The following is a 17,569-nucleotide window of genomic DNA, read 5'->3' on the forward strand; positions in this document are numbered from 1 at the left end:
GAGTAGGATAATCGAGCAGTTAGCTCAGAAATCCCACTAGGGGAATATAGATAGAGAGAGAACTTTAGGAGACTTTGGGAGACCCCAGTACGTTAATGATCATTCAAGAAAGCAATGGAAAAATCCTGAAACAAGCTTGCTTGCCTCAAAGCAGAGCAAGTCACTTAGCATCAAAGCCTGATCGGCTCCCTTAGCAATAAAACCATGCAAAACAGAAGCACGAGACATGCCCCCAAACAATCAAACACTAGTGGAAAATAAGGCCTACAACCTGCCCAGTGACGTCAGCAAGGTAATGACCCCTAGGACATGCTCTCTGCACACAAAAAAACAGTAATTTATGGAAAGGTGACATTTCAAAGTGAAAGACCCTCGTTGTACTGAGACCTGAAATAATTTTTCCATAGTGCTATGACGGTCCTGGATGCACCATATAGGGTCAAAAACTCCCCCGCCCAGCATGTAGGAGGAGTTAATGATTGAAGACTCAAAGAATGAAAAAGAAGGTGGTCTTCTCCCCCTCCCTCCTCTTCCTTTGAAAAAGTAGCCCACTAAGTACTTGGAGAAGTGCAATGCTTGCCTGCTCCCTTGTAAGCCTCACAAGTGTCCTAGTCTAATAAATCACTTCTAACTTATCACTTTGCCTCTCTCTGAATTCTTTCTGCACTGAGACATAAAGGACTGGAGCTCCCTGGAGCCCCCTGAAACGCTACCTAGCAGTTTCAGCAGGAGTGTGTGTTTTCAATCTGGGAAAGGCACAACTGTCTTCCATGAAATTAAGCCCCTGAGTCCAAAAGAAAGGAATAATCCCCTCGGTTCCTTACCTCTAAATGGAGTCCATCTCCAAAGTTAAAGCAGATCTGGAAAATAAAATTATTTGTTGTTTAATACGATTTATCACTCAATTCAGCTTAAGTACTTTGTTAATGAATAACCTAGCACCTAGGATATTATAGACATTAAAAAAGGGGGGGTATTTAACCACTACTATCTGTCTTTGTCAAAAGGAAACAAATTTTAATTTTCCCCTTTGCTTCCCACCATGACCAGGGCCAGAGAGAGGAATCCATATTCTTTTATATGCATACTCCCTCCCCCAGGAAGCTCAGAACACAACTCATATCTGAAAAACAAAGACACAAACTCTCCTTTTGAAATCTTAGCCACTCTCTGGTCCTTCCCTCCTTACCCTGTGGTTTTCATGTTCTCAGGGACCCACTTACCTTTCCTCAAGGCCTTTAGTGGGAGATGCCGTCCCCCCTCCCCCTCCCCCGCTAACTCCCATCATGCCCCATGTTCGGGTCACACATGACTGCCCATATTCAGACTTCATTCCTCAGCTTCCTCAGGCCTACCAACTCTTTTCTTTGGTTCTTATCAAGCACTCTGGACTTATATTGCACATCATTATACAGAACTAAATAGTTATGTTTACTCTAAATCTGCACAACAAACCCCCTTCCTGCCTTTTGACTTTTGCAGCACTTTGTTTATAGTCCATTAATCTCCTCTTAGCTTCCTTCTTCTCTTGGTTTAATCTGAACCAGCACTTCTAACAGCGTAGCCACATGTGGCTATTTACACTGAAATTAATTGAGATTGATAAATTTGCTCAATTGCCACAAGAGGCAAGTGGCTTAAGAACACTTCCACCATTGCCAGCCTTTCCAAAGATATTGCCAATGACTCAGGGATCCTCAATCTCTCGATCTTCTAATATTCCTGCCTCACTTTTTCCCCCAACTCTGTAAGCCTAACTATGATTCTTTTTGACCCTGTACTGACATTGCTAGAGAGGGCCAGAGAGATTGAATGGACCCGTCACACATCCATGCTCCCTCCACAGGGGTAATGTTTGTTTCTAGGGTGACTATGTATGTTTCCGTTTGCCCAGGCAAGTCCTGTTGTGCAGGCATTCCATGTGTCAGCACCCCTTTCATTCTCAAAAATGTGCTCACTCAGACCATAAATTATACAACGGCCTTATCTTTGCTTCTTGTATTGCATCCCTATCATACCATCCCAAACTTCCAGGCAATACCCCAATCACATTGACCACACTTCTGAACCCACTCTTAGTGATCCCACATTTTATTTGACTGAGATTGTATCTTCCATCACCCTCTCCTTCCCTTCTTTCTCCAAGGAAGAGGTGTCCTGATGCCTTTCCAAGGTTAACCATCTTCTGTGTGCTTTATTTTCAACTTTTCCACTTATTCTCCCACATGTATCTTCTCAAGAAACTTGTTCCTTTCACTAATCTTTTATCTTCATTTGCTGCTGGCTCATCAAACATGTTTATTTCCTTCCCACTGGTTGGTCAAACAAAGTTAGATCTTCCCCATCTTAAAATCACACAAACAAACCTCTTCCTTGTTTCTGTTAACATTTAATCTACTGCTCCATATCCTTCTTCTACTATAATTCCAACCTGAAATAGTTGTCTATATTTATTGCCTTTACTTCCTCACCTGCTATTTATGTATTAATTCTTTGTAATCTGTCTTAAGTTTGGATTTTTCTCAGTCTTGTCTGCCCTTTTTCATGTGCCTCTCAGGTCACATGGATCCATGAAGCCTTGGTTGGTAAATCATGGAAAGCAGGGCTTTCTCTACAATTTTTCAGTCTCTTTTGCTTACTCACATCCCTTTGAAGGCTTCTTGCAGGGTCTGTTCTACACATGGATCTTTCACCTTCCTTTCTTTCCTCTACCTCGTAGCACGTGTTCTTGTTTCCACCCTTGCAAAGAGATACTTAAGGACAGTGGATGTTCAGCCTCTAATATGAGTTCCTCTGGGGCAGATGAACCACCATGGCTAATTTTCTATTTTATGGTCAGATATATTATTTCTTCCTTATCCTCTATTACTAGTTTACCAGCTAGCAATGGCCAGAGGTATATATCTCCAACCAAAGTCGTGCTCCCCAAATTTATGTACTTTCAGAGGTGGCATGGTATAAAAAAACAAGTGAAAGCAATGCTGAATGGATCACTCCTCTCTGCATGTTTCTCTGGTGGGTATTTTTGAAGGGAAAGACTAGGGACTAGATCCAGGATTCCTCATTGTCACATCATCAGGGGACATTCTTAAAAAGTGATATATTTCTTGCCCAGCCTCCTAACTACTGGTTTCTTTTCTCTGTATGGGCCACACTGAGGAGTTGGCTGGATAAAATATTTACCACTTTTATTCTTCCCTAGAATCTTATTGGGCCTAGCAAAGGTGTGATATTAAATATGTGTTATTTTAAGTAAATGTTATCATTCTGACCAAGTATCATGTGCCCCAGGATGTAAGCAAAAGGGGCCAATTTAGAGTCTTCTAGTCAAACATAAACTCTTTATAAGACTATCTTCATTTTTTATTGGAATGTACTTTTTAGATGTGACTTGTTAAGAAAACTACATGACTATAAACAGTGCTTCTTAAGTTTTAATGTGTATTTTGTTCACTGGGGATCTTGTTATTGATAAAATGAAGATTTCAATTCAGTATGCCTGGAGTTCAGCTTTATACTCTGTATTTCTAACTGGCTCTCAGATGATGCCAAGGCTGCAGGTTCTTGGACCACACTTTAAGTAGCAAAGTTGTAGAACTGTGATATGCAATATCATTTGTTTGTTGAGGGATACAGACAACAAAGTCCACCTATTCATTATTATCTCAGTAGTTAACACAAGAAACTTTGTCACTCTTGATTGCTAATATCTTGAAAGCAGAGAATCTTCTATTTCATGAATTTACTTATTTTTAATCTTTAAAAACTTTTAAATTGCAGTTATAGTCAGCCCTCCATATCTGCAAACGCGGAACCCGCGGATGCAGAACCCACAGATATGGAGTAAGACGCGCCTCGCCATTTTCTATAAGGGACTTGAGAATCCATGTATTTTGGTTTCTGGGGAGGGGGGGAATCCTGTAATCAACCCCCGGCGATTACGGAGAGATGACTGTGTATACAAAAGCAGAGTAAACAGTACAATGAGCATCCACATAGCCTGCACCCAGTTTCAACAATTGCGTAGCACACACTTTTTTTTTCTTTGCCCCATTGCTTCTGAAGGGGTTTTATCCCATTTACATTTTACTATTGTTAATGCTTTAGTTATAGCAGCATTTGATTTTTGAGAATTTCCCTAAATTTTTTTTTAATTGAAGCACATTTGACATACAGTATTTGTTTCAGCACACATTTCTTTTTAAATAAATTTTTAATTCAGGGATATATTTAGATTTACACAAATATTGCACAGAGGGTACCAAGAGTGCCTTTACTCGTTTCCCACTAAAGCTAACATTTTATTTTTATTTATTTTTTTATTTAAAAATTTTTTTAATTAATTAATTTATGGCTGCGTTGGGTCTTCGTTGCTGTGTGCAGGCCTTCTCTAGTTGTGGCAAATGGGGTGTACTCTTCGTTGCGGTGCACGGGCTTCTCATTGTGGTGACTTCTCTTGCTGCAGAGCACAGGCTCTAGGCGCGCGGGCTTCAGTAGTTGTAGCACGCAGGCTCAGTAGTTGTGGCTTGTGGGATCTGAGCACAGGCTCAGTAGTTGTGGTGCATAGGCTTAGTTGCTCTGCGGCATGTGGGATCTTCCCAGACCAGGGCTCGAACCTGTGTCCGCTGCATTGGCAGGTGGACTCTTAACCACTGCGCCACCAGGGAAGTCCCTAAAGCTAACATTTTAAATACCTGTGGTACGTTTGTCAAAACTAAGATATCAAAATTGGTATATTTAGATAATGCGCAGTTAACTAAATTACTACGCTTTATTCAGATTTTACTGTTGTACTAATGTCCTTTCTCTGTTCCAGGATCCAATCTAGGATCCCACATTGTATGAAGTTGTTATGTTTCCTTAATTTCCTCTGGTCTGTGACCATTTCCCAGGCTTTCCTTGTTTATGACCTTGACAGTTTTGAGGAGTACTGGCCAATTATCCTGCAGACTGTCCTCTCATTTGGATTTATCTGTTGTTTTTCTTATGTTTACAACCGGGTGATGTGCTTTTGCAAAGAACACCACAGAGCGGTGGTGAAGTGCCCTTTTCCTCACAGCATATCAGGGGTACATGATACCCACCTGACAATATTTGTTAAAGTAGCCTTTGTAGGTTTCTCCACTGTAAAGTTGCTGTTTTTCCCTTCACCTGCTGTATTCTTTAGAAATGTATCATTAAGTCTAGCTCACCCTTGGAGTAGGGATGCCGGGAGGAGAGAGGTTAAGCTCCACTTCCGGGGGGGGCATCTCTATATATTATTTGGAATTCTTTAGTAAGAAAGATTTGTCTGTTCTTCCCTTATTTATTTGTTTATTAATTCAATCATTTTTATCAGCTTGGATTCATGCATATTGATTTTATTCTGTGGGTTATAATCCAATACTATTTAATTTATTTTATTGTTTAAATAGTTCCAGCTTTGGCCGTTGAAAGATCTTTATGGTTAGATTCTGTGTCCCTTTGACATGTCCCCATGTTTTGTTTTCTGAGCTCTTTCTTACTGTCTAGTATTACAAGATGCTCCAGGCTCATCTTGTATTTTCCCTGTCCTGGCTTTAGAATCAACCATTTCATCAAGGAGCCCTGATTTCTAATACTGAATGGTATTTAGAAGCCAAGATCTGGGTGTGTAGGTGTAGCACACACATTATAAAATTGTTTCCAGTCTCCTCAGCCACTTTAAAGGGGAGGGAATAAAGATAGAGCTTTTCTTATTAACTTTGTTGTTACCAGAGGCTGTGTTTTAATTATTTTTCAGTAGCAAAAGGTTCATCTAAACTTAATTAACTCCCAAAGGTCCCATCTTCAAACACTATCCCATATGAATTTTCGGGGGACACAAACATTCAGTCTGTAACAACGTGTAAGAGAATTTGGCCAATGAGATATCAGGAGAATCTGGAAAAAGATACTTGTCTCTCATAAGAAGAAAAACATATTCATAGCCTCTCTTTTTACCTGCTTCTGGAGACTGCTGAGCAAGGATGTGACATTTGGAATCGCAATGGCCATCTGTGACCATGAGTAGAAAGCTAATAAAATGGCAGAGAAGACAAACTGAAACCATAACATCTTTGAGTTACGAAACTGGTCAAATGTGGAGCCACCCCATCTCCTGACCATTTGTTATGCGATATTAAACATTCCTTTTAATTAACCTTTTAGCTGGGTTTTGGTGCTTACATGTGAAAGCAGCCTAACGTGTACCATTGTTCAGTTATTATACAAATTAAAAGAAATAATACATAAATGTATTTATTGCAATGACTGGCACATAGCAGGCACTCAGTGAATACAATTTCCTCATTTCTAAGACTTGCATTTTCCTCAGCTTAAAATTTCTGAAATCTGGATTTATCCATGCCTTCAATTTCCCAAGCTCCTGCGATGTTCCTGTCCTCTTGGATTCTTACATGTTGGGGAGACAGACAAAAGTAGGGTGTGATAAAAGTTGTAAAGAAAATTAAAGCAGGGCCAAGGTAGTAGAGGGATTTAAGACTGTGGGGAGGCTCTCAGAAGAGGTTACATCTGCATAGAGACGGGAATGGGGTGAGGGAGCAAGCCAGGTAGAGCCCTGCAAAAGGAACAGCCAGACCAGGAGGTGGGAATGAGAGCGCCGTGGTCAAGGTGGTGGTGGTAGAGGGGAGGGATCCAGTGAAGACGGTGTCAGGGTGCCGCTATGTTTCTTGATCTCGTTGCTGGTTACACGGTATGTTCGGTTTGTGAAAATTCAGTAATTCAGTACACTTCACTAAAAAGTTACCAAAATTGATGTGCACCTTAAAGCTGAGGGTTTTTGGCATCTACCTAATAGTCCTGCTGTTTGCATTTTACAGCAGCTATTGCAATAGCCTGTTTTCACAGACACTTAATAAAGACATGATAGACTGAAATATTTGCTCCACATTCATGGTACAAACAACCCAAGAGAGTTGTACCAACATTTTGTCAGTTGTGGAACTGTTTGTTTATTTGACTAAGGAAATAGTTGAGATCTTAACTACTCCTTCCTAAAGTAAATGATTTGGATGTTTCTTTAGGAATGTGTATCTCACAGCACACATTCTTAATTTAGGACAGTAGTTCTCAGTTGGGGGAGATTTTGTGCACACAAATTCCCCCACCCCTTTCCTGTGACATCCTGTGGTCACCTGGGATATTTGGTAAAGTGTGGAGACATTTTTGCTTATCAAACCAGAGTGCGTGTGTTGGGGGCGGGGGGAAGTAAGTGCTACTGGCATGTACTGGGTAGAGACCAGAGAAGCTGCTCAACATCCTACAATGCACAGGACAGCCCCTCCCCCAACAAAGCATTATCTGGCTCTAAATGCAAAATGCCAAGGTTAAGAAACCCTAACTCAGACCATGTTTCTCTGATTGCAAGTTACTGTAATAACTAGGGCCAAGAAGGTCATGCAAGTTCTGGAGGACCACGGATTTATGTAAATTTCCAAACTGGTAGCATATTGCAGACAATATAAATGGAGTAATTGACACACTCTGTCTTCTGTTCTCCATTCCCACTCCTTCCCACTTCCCTTTGAACATTTTCAGTTCTGTAAGTTTGAGTGACGTCCTGTGGGGATGTTGTAAAAGGATTTCAAGCACTGGAAGGACATCTGGACAAGGTGACCATTATGGCTTCTCCTAACTATGAAATCTGTCATTCTTTTTTCTCACAAGGAACTTAGTGATAGAAAAATGTCATGTGTGACACACCTTTAAGACTGAAGAAGAAAGGTAAGTTTCTAGTCTCTGTAGTCAAAGAAGTATTTTTAGATGAACCAGAAAAATCCTTCAAAACCTTTCCCAATTTACTGAAGTTCAGAAAAAATTAAAAATTTTTCTACCATTAGATCCCATGCATCCTGTAAAAACTGGCCTTTTTGGTAACTGGAAAGAAAATAATTTTTTTTTTTTGGCAGAGCCATGAAGGAAGGTCAAATATCACTGAAAAAAATACAATCAATCAATGACTCTTTATTCCCAAGGTCAGCACCTTTAGAAAAGACATCCAACTCTGAAGTCACCTCGATGAGTTTAACAAACAGAATCCTGGAGGACTTACATGTCAGTGATGACAGTTCTTCCTGGCTAATAGGCTGTCGGCCGGAAGTAAAGGATTTTGAAGCTTTCTTTTGTGATTCTATGAGTCCAAGGTTAGGTGACCCCTTAAACTTTAATATCTCAGACCAATCGATAACTTACTGAAGATGAGATGTAGAGGGGTACAAAGTAGTTTAAAATATTGTTTTAACTTTGAGGCATTATCATGGCTTATTGTTTCCATTCAGCCAGAAAGAACTTTAGCCTACTTTAGCAGGGCGGTCAACGGATGATCTTCGGTACCCAAATAGAGGTGACCTAACACATGCCCGCTGCTGCTCTTCAACCTCATGCCCACCCCCGACAATCACAGAAAAGCCTGTTACTTCCCTTTCCTACCCACCCTTCCAACCACGCAGAATGTTTTCAAATTCTGTTTCTCCATTTCACTGTACAGAATGCAGAATCAGAAATTGCTCTTAAGGTCCCTGGCTTACACCCAACCCATTCTTAAAGGGTTTCCAGCTTTGGCTAAAATAATTTAAAGGAAATAAAATGAGATAAAATAAAGGTCATGGATGCCACTTGTTTATTTCCTCTGATTACATATCCTGAATTTTCTAATTGTATAGACAGAACTGGTCCTCAGTAGACTCTGTATCCACAAGAAGGTCTGATAAACCTGATGTTAGACTTATGTTAGAATTTCACCTATCATACTATTTTCCTCTGGTCTTTTTTTTTGAAGGAGGAGAGGTGGTCTATAAAATTTCTTATTTTATGGCTAAACATTATACCATATTTAGAAATTCCCAACTTAAAAAAATCCAACTTACAAATGACCCACACATAAGTACAATTCCTAGGGCAGCCTCACTCAACAGCTAGTTTAAACATACGTTTGTTTTCATGGCTGCTGTTTAAAAAAACTCAACCACCAAGAAAAGCAATATTTTGAACTTTAATTTTTCAACTCTGAATTTGAATTTTAGATAGTAAAATTATATACGTTAAGTCTGACAAAAATTCTATAATTGATCATAAATTCTATAAATTGATCATAATCTTTTGCCTGCTCTTTAGATGTTTGGGCTAATCTTAATGTAATAAATATGATTTGGGGTGAGTCATATTGACGTTAACTTTAAAGGGGGAGATATTTTCCTTGGAAACATTTATTGGTGCCAAGAATTTTTAAATGCTTGAGTTAGCAATGCTGTGCTACACTTGAGTTGTTAGAGCACGTTGTGAACTGTCCTTTCAAGTTGCCTTTTGTGTAGTCATGGACAGCTCCTATTTTTAACTTGGCATAGACAAATAAACAGAAGACCCAAAAAAGTCAACATTATTTTATTTAGTCAATTTCCTTGGCCCCTAAAACATTAAAAAAAAATCAGAGTTGCTAATAAATAGCTAAAAGTAGGCTTTTTCATATTTAATCTTCTTTTTCAATTCCCAATTATTTTCTAATAGGGATGTTAATAAACAGTGGTTCTCAAACTTGAGTGGCACGTGAATCATCTTGTTGAAACACAAGACTTCTGAGTTTCTGATTCAGTAGGGCTGGGGTGGGGTATAAAAATCTGTATTTCTAACAAGTTTCCGGGTAATGCTGATGCTGCTGGTCCTGAGACCCCACTTTTGAAAACAATTGTGTAAAATCACAGAGTAGCAAAGGAAAGGGAAGGAGAGCCTGCATAACTCATAGACTGGAGAATTAGCCCTTAATTACAGAGATGTGTGAAACAATACATTCCAAATAAGGAAATTCAGCAACTGAGTTATTCCCATCGCAAGAAGATTTTCCACTTTACAAGTAGTAATCAACTACAATAAAATTGCTTTAAACAGTGTTCATACCTCTTCTTCTAGCTGAAGATTTACTGATCCTGAGCATTTATCATTTTTGAAATACTTTACCATTTTATTGGTGTTTTCTATAATTGCTACAAATGCTTTTGGAATCAGGCAAAATACAAGCAAATCTGTAAAATACATCTTTTCAGATACATCTACATAATACATAATTTCTTAAACAAAAATGATGGGCTGTTTCCACCCTTTTGCTGCAATATATTTCTGAAAATTACACTAAAAAATAGAATGAAGAAAACCAGATTTCTTCCCCCGCCCCCCCAAGAAGCTTAAGAAGACCAAGAACTTCAAATTGTCCTTTTTCATCACTAGATGGCACTATCCTGTCAGTAAGTCAAACTGCAGGAACTACCAGAAACTGACCAACAATTGACTCCAAGGTCCAAAGTGGAAAACAGGCATTTTCAATTGGCTTCAAATAAGTGGACTGGCAAAACTGAACAGTGAGAAATCAATGGTTTTAGAAAGTTGTTTAGAATACTTCTGCACGACTGTGCAATTAGGCAAATTTCAATTTACATTTCTTCTTTTTTTTTCCTTTCTAGGATGATTCTATCTTGTAATGAAACTGAACCAATTATCTAGTTCCAGAAGTTCAGGCCTTATGTATGACTAACTATAGAAAACTGCTTGTAAAGGAGGTCACAGTGATGCCTTTGGATTGACAGAGAGGCATTTGGTGTCGGGGGACTTGGGTTCTACCCAGATTAACCATTAATAACATTCAGTAAATCCAGTTACTGGCACACAGTGGGTACTCAAAAAATGTCAAATTAGTTTCCCTACATTCTCCTTTCCCCCACTGTAGGCTTCATGGTAGTGGGACAGCTCACAAGCACCTAGAAGGCTGTTGGGCATATAGCGAAAGCACATCTAGTAATTGCCGAATGTGTTAAAGGTCAAACAAAAACTTACCAACCACACTATCTGAGCGTTAAACGTTTCTTCTAAACAAATGAAATCCAGATTATTATTCCACCTTTTTCCAAACATAGAAAGATACATTAGCTTTTAGGTTTTTAAAGGATTCTTCTGTGTCCAAGGCATTGAGCTAGTATAGATAAATGGTACATAGATCCTGTTCTAAAGAAGTTTAGCAGGAGAGATAAAGTGTACATAAATTACTATAACAGAGGTAGAAGAAATTCATTGTGTGCACGGCAGTTGCAAAAGCAGTTCTGGGGAGCTCAGAAAAGGCAGAAATGACCTCCTTCTAGAGAAATCCGGAGAGGTTTAGGTGTGGGAGCAGATGGGAGGCGAAAAGAAATGATCTGCTTTAAAGACCGCACCGGCCAGAACTTGCAGAGGGAGGGCAAAGAACAGGAAGGCGTGCAATTTGACACCTAGACCGTGTGTCAGTAGTGAGTAGAAAATAAGGACAAAAAGTTGTGCTAAGGATCTTCACTGATCCTGTAAGGATCAGCTTCTGATGAGGGATACTATGCCCCCAGGGCTTCGGAGAGATTGTTTTGGCAGTGCTCCACGGCGAGAGGCAGGAGACAGTTTGAAGGTTAAATAAGCCAGAGCAGATGTGATGAGGGCCCGTAATAGGGTAATGGCACCGGGATGGGTGGGTGGAGGCAACAGTCTTTATGGGGACGACGTTAGCGCTCGGCAGTGCCCTGCGTGTGGAGGATAGGGAAAGGGATCAGAGATTGAGTAGTTAGAAGGATGCATTCTCAGAGCACGAACTGTAGAAACGTTAAGCTAGAATCCTGAGGAAACGCTCTGCGTAGGGAAGAGGCAGCAGGCTCGAGAGTAGGGCGCTGCGGCTCAAGGGACAGGGCTTACCGCGCGGTCCCAGGGGCGCGCCCCTCAGCCACCGCTGTTACCGGCCACGCTCTGCCTCCCCCATGTACCTCCTGGGCCTCCTGGTGATCTGAGTACAGCATATCCTCCGGTGCCGGATGGGAAAACCACCGCAGCCTCCCGGAGGTGAAAGGACCCCCAGCAGAGTACTATGGAAGCAAAGGAAGGAGATATTTGAAAGAAGAGCCGATCCACAGTGTTAGAACAAGAATGACGATTGGGCTAGGCGCCCTGCCCCATTTCCCAGTTAGCACTTTTGGGGTGTAAGGAGAGTGGATCTCCAACATGAGGGAGTTTATAGGCCACTTATTTGTGTATTTTTAGTTTGTATCGTAGGGAACTTGAAAGAGTAGTGGGATGGAGGTATTTTAGAATAGGGGAAATGGGACCTCTTTCTTCTCGTCTCCACCCAAATCTGCCTTCTCATTCCCTCAGCCAGGCAGCACCTGCTAGGCTGATGAAAGGAATTCCCACGAAGGTGCGGTTTTGAGGTAAGACCTAGAAAAGTGTTTGGCACAGAGTAGGTGCTCAATAATACTTGCTGAATAAATGAATGTATCAAGGCTTAATCAACTGAGAGGATATTTGCATTTTAAAAAGACAGAGGTAAGTAAGATGAATCCCTGATTAGAATCTCTCACTATTTGCCTATCGCCATTTCTCAGCGGGGGAGCAATTGGCATTTCTGATAGGAAAAGTCTTCCTGAGTGGCCAATTTTTTCTTGAAGGTTCTGTTCGTTGCTGGAGGTTTAGCCACGCTGCATTTGGAGTACTAAATGCCAGTAGCATCCTGCACCTTGTGACAATCAAAACGCCCCTTTCACATCCTTCCCCCCACCCCCACCCCGGGCCCTGACATTTTCTTGAGAACCCTTGTTCCCAAACCAACCCTCCTGCCAGGCTGCACCCTCCCTCCACAGGACTGTCTGGGCTTTTCTGCCGTCTTTGATCACAGCATCCCAAATTCTGGAAGTTTTTTTTTTTTTTTTAATAATGAGGCAAAATTGTACCCAGTCGACTACCATCTCTTCTTTCTCCACCCCTTCCTGACCTACTCAACTAACATTCATCTTTTCATTTTATGATTTGAACACCTCCCTAAAAGCACTCACTTGTCAATTAAGCCTTCTGTGGCTTCCCTTGGTATCAAGAAGGCTGCAGACATCTTTCAGCATGTCGTTCTGCTCTGCATACTGTGTTCCAGCTACATGGACTCTTCCTGTTTTTTCAAGGAACCATGCATCCTTGTCTTCAGGCCTTTGCATATGCTCTTCTCTCTACCTAGAACATTCTTTCCCCTCTTTCTCTTCATATCATCTCATTAATTTATAATTACTCTCAGGTCTTAGCTGGGATGTTCAGTGCTGGAGCTCCTTCTGTAGGCTCCATGGCACTGTGTGTTCTTTTATCATTACTCTTCTTACCATCACCCATTTGGAATTTAGCCATTTACTTGTTTACTAGACTGTAAGCACCATGAGGGCAGAACCCATCTGACTTTTTACTGGTCTCCCAATGTCTAGCACACGGTTTAGAACCGAGCAGGGAATCACTAAATAGTGGTCATATGGGGTTAGTTCCTACCTAGTTTATTTTCTTGTGGGCATCATTCTTCTTACCATTAGACTATGGTACAAATCCTGGTGTTCCAGCTTCCTTCACCCTAATCATCAAGCTTTGCATATGATAAAAATCTCAGTAAATTTTAAAATAATTAGAAGTAAACAAAAAGAGTGCAATGTCATATGTGGTATACATCTGAAACTTTAAGATAAACTTAGCTGAGAAAACAATCTTGCATCATATGTGGACTGTATGTTTGAAAAGTGTTATCAGCTGTTAAAATCTGTGGCACAATGAAAGACAGAAAAAAAGCTGTGATTGAGAAATGCTAAAATTGATCTAAAGCTCATTTATAATTTCAATTAAGCTTTCTGACTTTTACTGCAATTTGGCGGTTTTAAAAATATGAACCCCTATTCAGTGTGTAATTTCTTTTCCATATAAATATTTGTATGCTTCATTCATGAATAAACTATTTTGCAAAATTTAGATTGGTAATTCTCTCACACCTATCTAATTATTAGATTAACTGGGAAGTTTCTATCGATATACATTTCTGGACTTTAACCTTGGAGATTTTAATTTAGCTCATCAGGTATTTCTAATGATCAGGGAGAATGTAAATGAAATTAATGCTCATGTCTTTTTGTAAAGTACTTTCCGCTAAGTTTATAATTAAAGAAACTTCTGTTAAGAGTTGCCATTTCCCCATTACCTATTAATTTTTTAGAAACAAAAACAAATGTGAAATCATACATTTCTAAAATCCCTGAATATAACTGATTATTCTTATAAGTTTCAATATTTACCATCTCACTTACACTTGAGTTTATTCTAAAATCTGTTATCCAGTTGCATATTAGAACCTTAAGCATAACTCCAAAGTTGTTGATAATTTATAGATAGCTGAACCTACTTGTTATGGGCTGAATTGTGTCTCTCAAAAGAAGATATATTGAAGTCCTAACCCCCAGTATCTCCGAATGTGACCTTACTTGGAAACAGGGTCTTTGCAGATTTAACCAAGTTTGATGTTATTAGTGTGAGCCCTGATCCAACAGGACCAGTGTTTTTATGGAAAAGGGAAATCTGGACACAGACTCAGACATGCACAGAGGGAAGTCGATATGAAGACACAGGAAGAATGCCACGTGAAGACAGAGGACTAGAGTGTGTACCGACAAGGCAAGGAATCCTAGAGACTGGTGGTCAACCACCCAATCCCAGGAAGAGGCAAGGAAGGAAACCTGTAGGTTTCAGCCCACACCTTAATTTCAGACTTCTGGCATCTAGAACTGTGAGAAAATAAATTTCTGTTTTAAGCCACCCAGGTTTTGGTACTTCGTTATAGCAGCCCTAACAAACTAATATATGAGTAGACACAACCGCTCACAGTATAATTTGCTCCCACTTAATCTTTAAAATGTAGTTTGATTTTGAAGGACAAGCTTAATTAGTCAAAGGCAAAACTGAGGCAACCACCAGAAAATCTCTTCAAGTGCCCTCTTTAGCAGGGTGTTGAAGCCTGTGGACCTCTTCTCAGAATAATGTTTTTAAATTTATAAAATAAAAAACATCGAATTATGAATGAACTCAATTACATTGAAATAGTTATCAGAATTTTTTAAAAAACACCAATTTGTGATGCAGTCATGTCATGTACTTCATTATCAACACATTAAGTAATAAAAATATAGCAGAAAGTCTATTAATGATGAGAAAAATGGTATTTTAAGATACCTATAGTATTATGTGAAAATATCTGTGAATTCTATTGTCTAAAGTCACAAGTACTGCTATGCTATTGCAGTGTCTTTCCTACACATAATTTAAAGAAATGTTAAATTTCAGTTAAACATTAGTGAGAACAGGTATGTAATTTATTCCCAGCCATGTCTAAGGACCTTCTGAATTCTATCTATGGACCATCTGGGAGTCGGTAAATGCCAGGTAAAGAACTCTTGGCGAGGAAAGGTTCTCTGACTTTATTTACAATATTACCTCTATTTCCCATTTTGATAGAGTTGGCTCTATCTGTGTGATAGCTATGTGGGTGCCACTCAACATCTCGCTTCTGGTTTATCTCCGTGAACTTCAGAGGAAACCTAGAGACCACATATCAGACTCCCAGCAGCTAACGTTCTGAATGTGATTTAGGTTCAACAACCAGCATCTACGTGAGATGTGAAAGAAGGAAGTGAAGCAGAAGCTACGTGTCTGCTGTTCTTGCTGGCAAGCATAGATGTGGATGGAGCTGGGTTTTTGCAGCTATCTTACTCTGGGTTCTAGTGTTCATCTAGTAGATTCTGTACTAGATTCATGGGTACCAAGATGCAGAGTCCTGGTACATTTCGTTGGTATGCATCCTAGCAAATGTGGCATGGTTCCGGAGCTGGCAGCAACAGTAGCACCCTGATCATGGCCGTTTCCACACTGCCGAGTGGCAGTGTTGGTTCCTGATCACAGGAGAGGCAGCAGCTCCCTAAGGGCTTAGGCTCTGCTGGATGGATGGCTCTGAAGTCACTGACAGCTCAAAATGGAGTGTTTCCTCAGTCCTCGCCACACGGATGCAATCAACACAATGCCCTGAAATAAATATCTTCCTGCTTTAACTAGCTAGAGTGAATCCTGTGATCTACAACTGAACTCTGACCCGTACGCACTACAATTTCTATTACCTTCTATAAAAGAGCTGTGTCCTGGAGAAGTACTTCTGTCAGCATAGCTGCTTTCAAATATTCTTCACTAAAATCTATACTTCCAACTTCAAACACATCAGTGCGCAAAATGCCTACTGTTCTTTGACCAAAAATAAACATACTCAAAATACATATCGTGCAAGTATTGCAGAAAATACAAAGAAGTGTCCAAGAATTTTGCTTATTCAGTTAGTTAGAATCACTTTTCAAAGGAGCAGTCAATCGCTGCTCAATAAAGTAAAAATACTGAATTGATAAAGTAAAAATTATGCCTAAATTATATACCTATTTCTCTGTAAATGTACTTGAATTGGCCTGCTTGTTATATCACTTGAGAACAAAGGCAATTTCTTTTCTAGGATTTTATATTTAACCCTCAAACTAAGCTAGGTGCTATGCTAGTTTTGTAATCTCCTTAGTCTGGAAGTACCATGATGAGGGAACTAGTTGCTTTGCTACTCTGGAGGCCAAAAAGGAAACCACAAATTATCTTTGAAAAGTTTTATTAACAAAATAAACTTGAATTGAAAATTACCTCAATGATTTAGGCAAAATGAAATGGATAAAAAGCATGAAAATTAACTGGTGTGCCAAAGGTCCGCAGGTCCTAAATAGCACGCAAGTGAGAGTTCACTGAAATCCCTAGATTTCATTAGTCATGTTTCTTCCTGTGTGAGATATAGGAAAAAAAAATATTTTCCCTCTTTCATTGTAATTCTGGGATAGAGAGAAGGCAATCTTTCGGAAGTTAGCGCTTTCAATACAGAGAACGTACTTGTAGTTTTTATTTTCACCATTATATAAGAAAGCAGTATGATTTTGTACCTAATCTCTGTGAACATACATGTGTTAAGTCTCTGGAAGGTGAATGCACGCCTATATGAACAGGACAACTGTCATTTTATCAAAACCCATCTAGCAAACCCTTATAAAGCAGATACATTTCTTAATTATGTACAATTCCTTTAACAAACAAAACAAACATATTTAAAAATCCATCTGAATGTAGAAGCCAGGCATAAGAAATGCAGATCGAGAGATGGAACACTGTTTGCCAGTTCCTTTAAGAACCTCTGAAAATCCCGTTTGACTGTGGCGCTGCATATCGATTTTGTGTAATCTTTTAAAATGAAAAAACTCTTAAAACTATTACATATGTTCATTACCTTTAATACTAGGCGACTGTTTTAAAACACCAACTTTGGGAACTTTAAGTTCAGACTATATGTGGGTGATTTCAAAAGTAACGTGGCTTTAACCAAAAAATTACACTTTGTAAAATACATTAAAGAAACTATTTGGGGCCCCTTCCTGCAGTCTAGGAATACAGGTGTTTCCCCAGGTCACTGCCGCGCTCGGGTGGCGGGAGCCCCGGGGAGGAGGCGCGGCCGCTGCTCCCACCGCCTCCATGTTGCCGTCTGAGGAGACTCCGGACAAAGCTCTCGACCTCCAGGAAAGGTCCCCGCTCCAGGGCTCACTACACCCGCGGATCGCAGATACAGAAACGCGCCAGGGCTTGCGCGTGGCGGTAAGAAAAACGGAACTTCAGCCAGCTTCCCACGCCCGCTCCTTCC

The 17,569-nt window shown here is 40.0% G+C and overlaps 1 protein-coding gene across 1 annotated transcript in view; it reads right to left on the reverse strand.

Moving 5' to 3' along the window:
• Positions 1-17,569, reverse strand: part of DSG2 (desmoglein 2) — a 62,973-nt gene that overhangs the window by 29,251 nt on the left and 16,153 nt on the right. The window contains exons 5-6 of the mRNA XM_060170503.1: positions 17,343-17,472; positions 825-860 (exon numbers count right to left, since the gene is read on the reverse strand). Coding sequence (XP_060026486.1) covers positions 825-860; positions 17,343-17,472 — 166 coding nt within the window. The remainder of the gene's footprint in view (positions 1-824; positions 861-17,342; positions 17,473-17,569) is intronic.

This window comes from Lagenorhynchus albirostris, chromosome 14, assembly GCF_949774975.1.
Source record: "Lagenorhynchus albirostris chromosome 14, mLagAlb1.1, whole genome shotgun sequence".
Lineage (NCBI taxonomy): Eukaryota > Metazoa > Chordata > Mammalia > Artiodactyla > Delphinidae > Lagenorhynchus > Lagenorhynchus albirostris.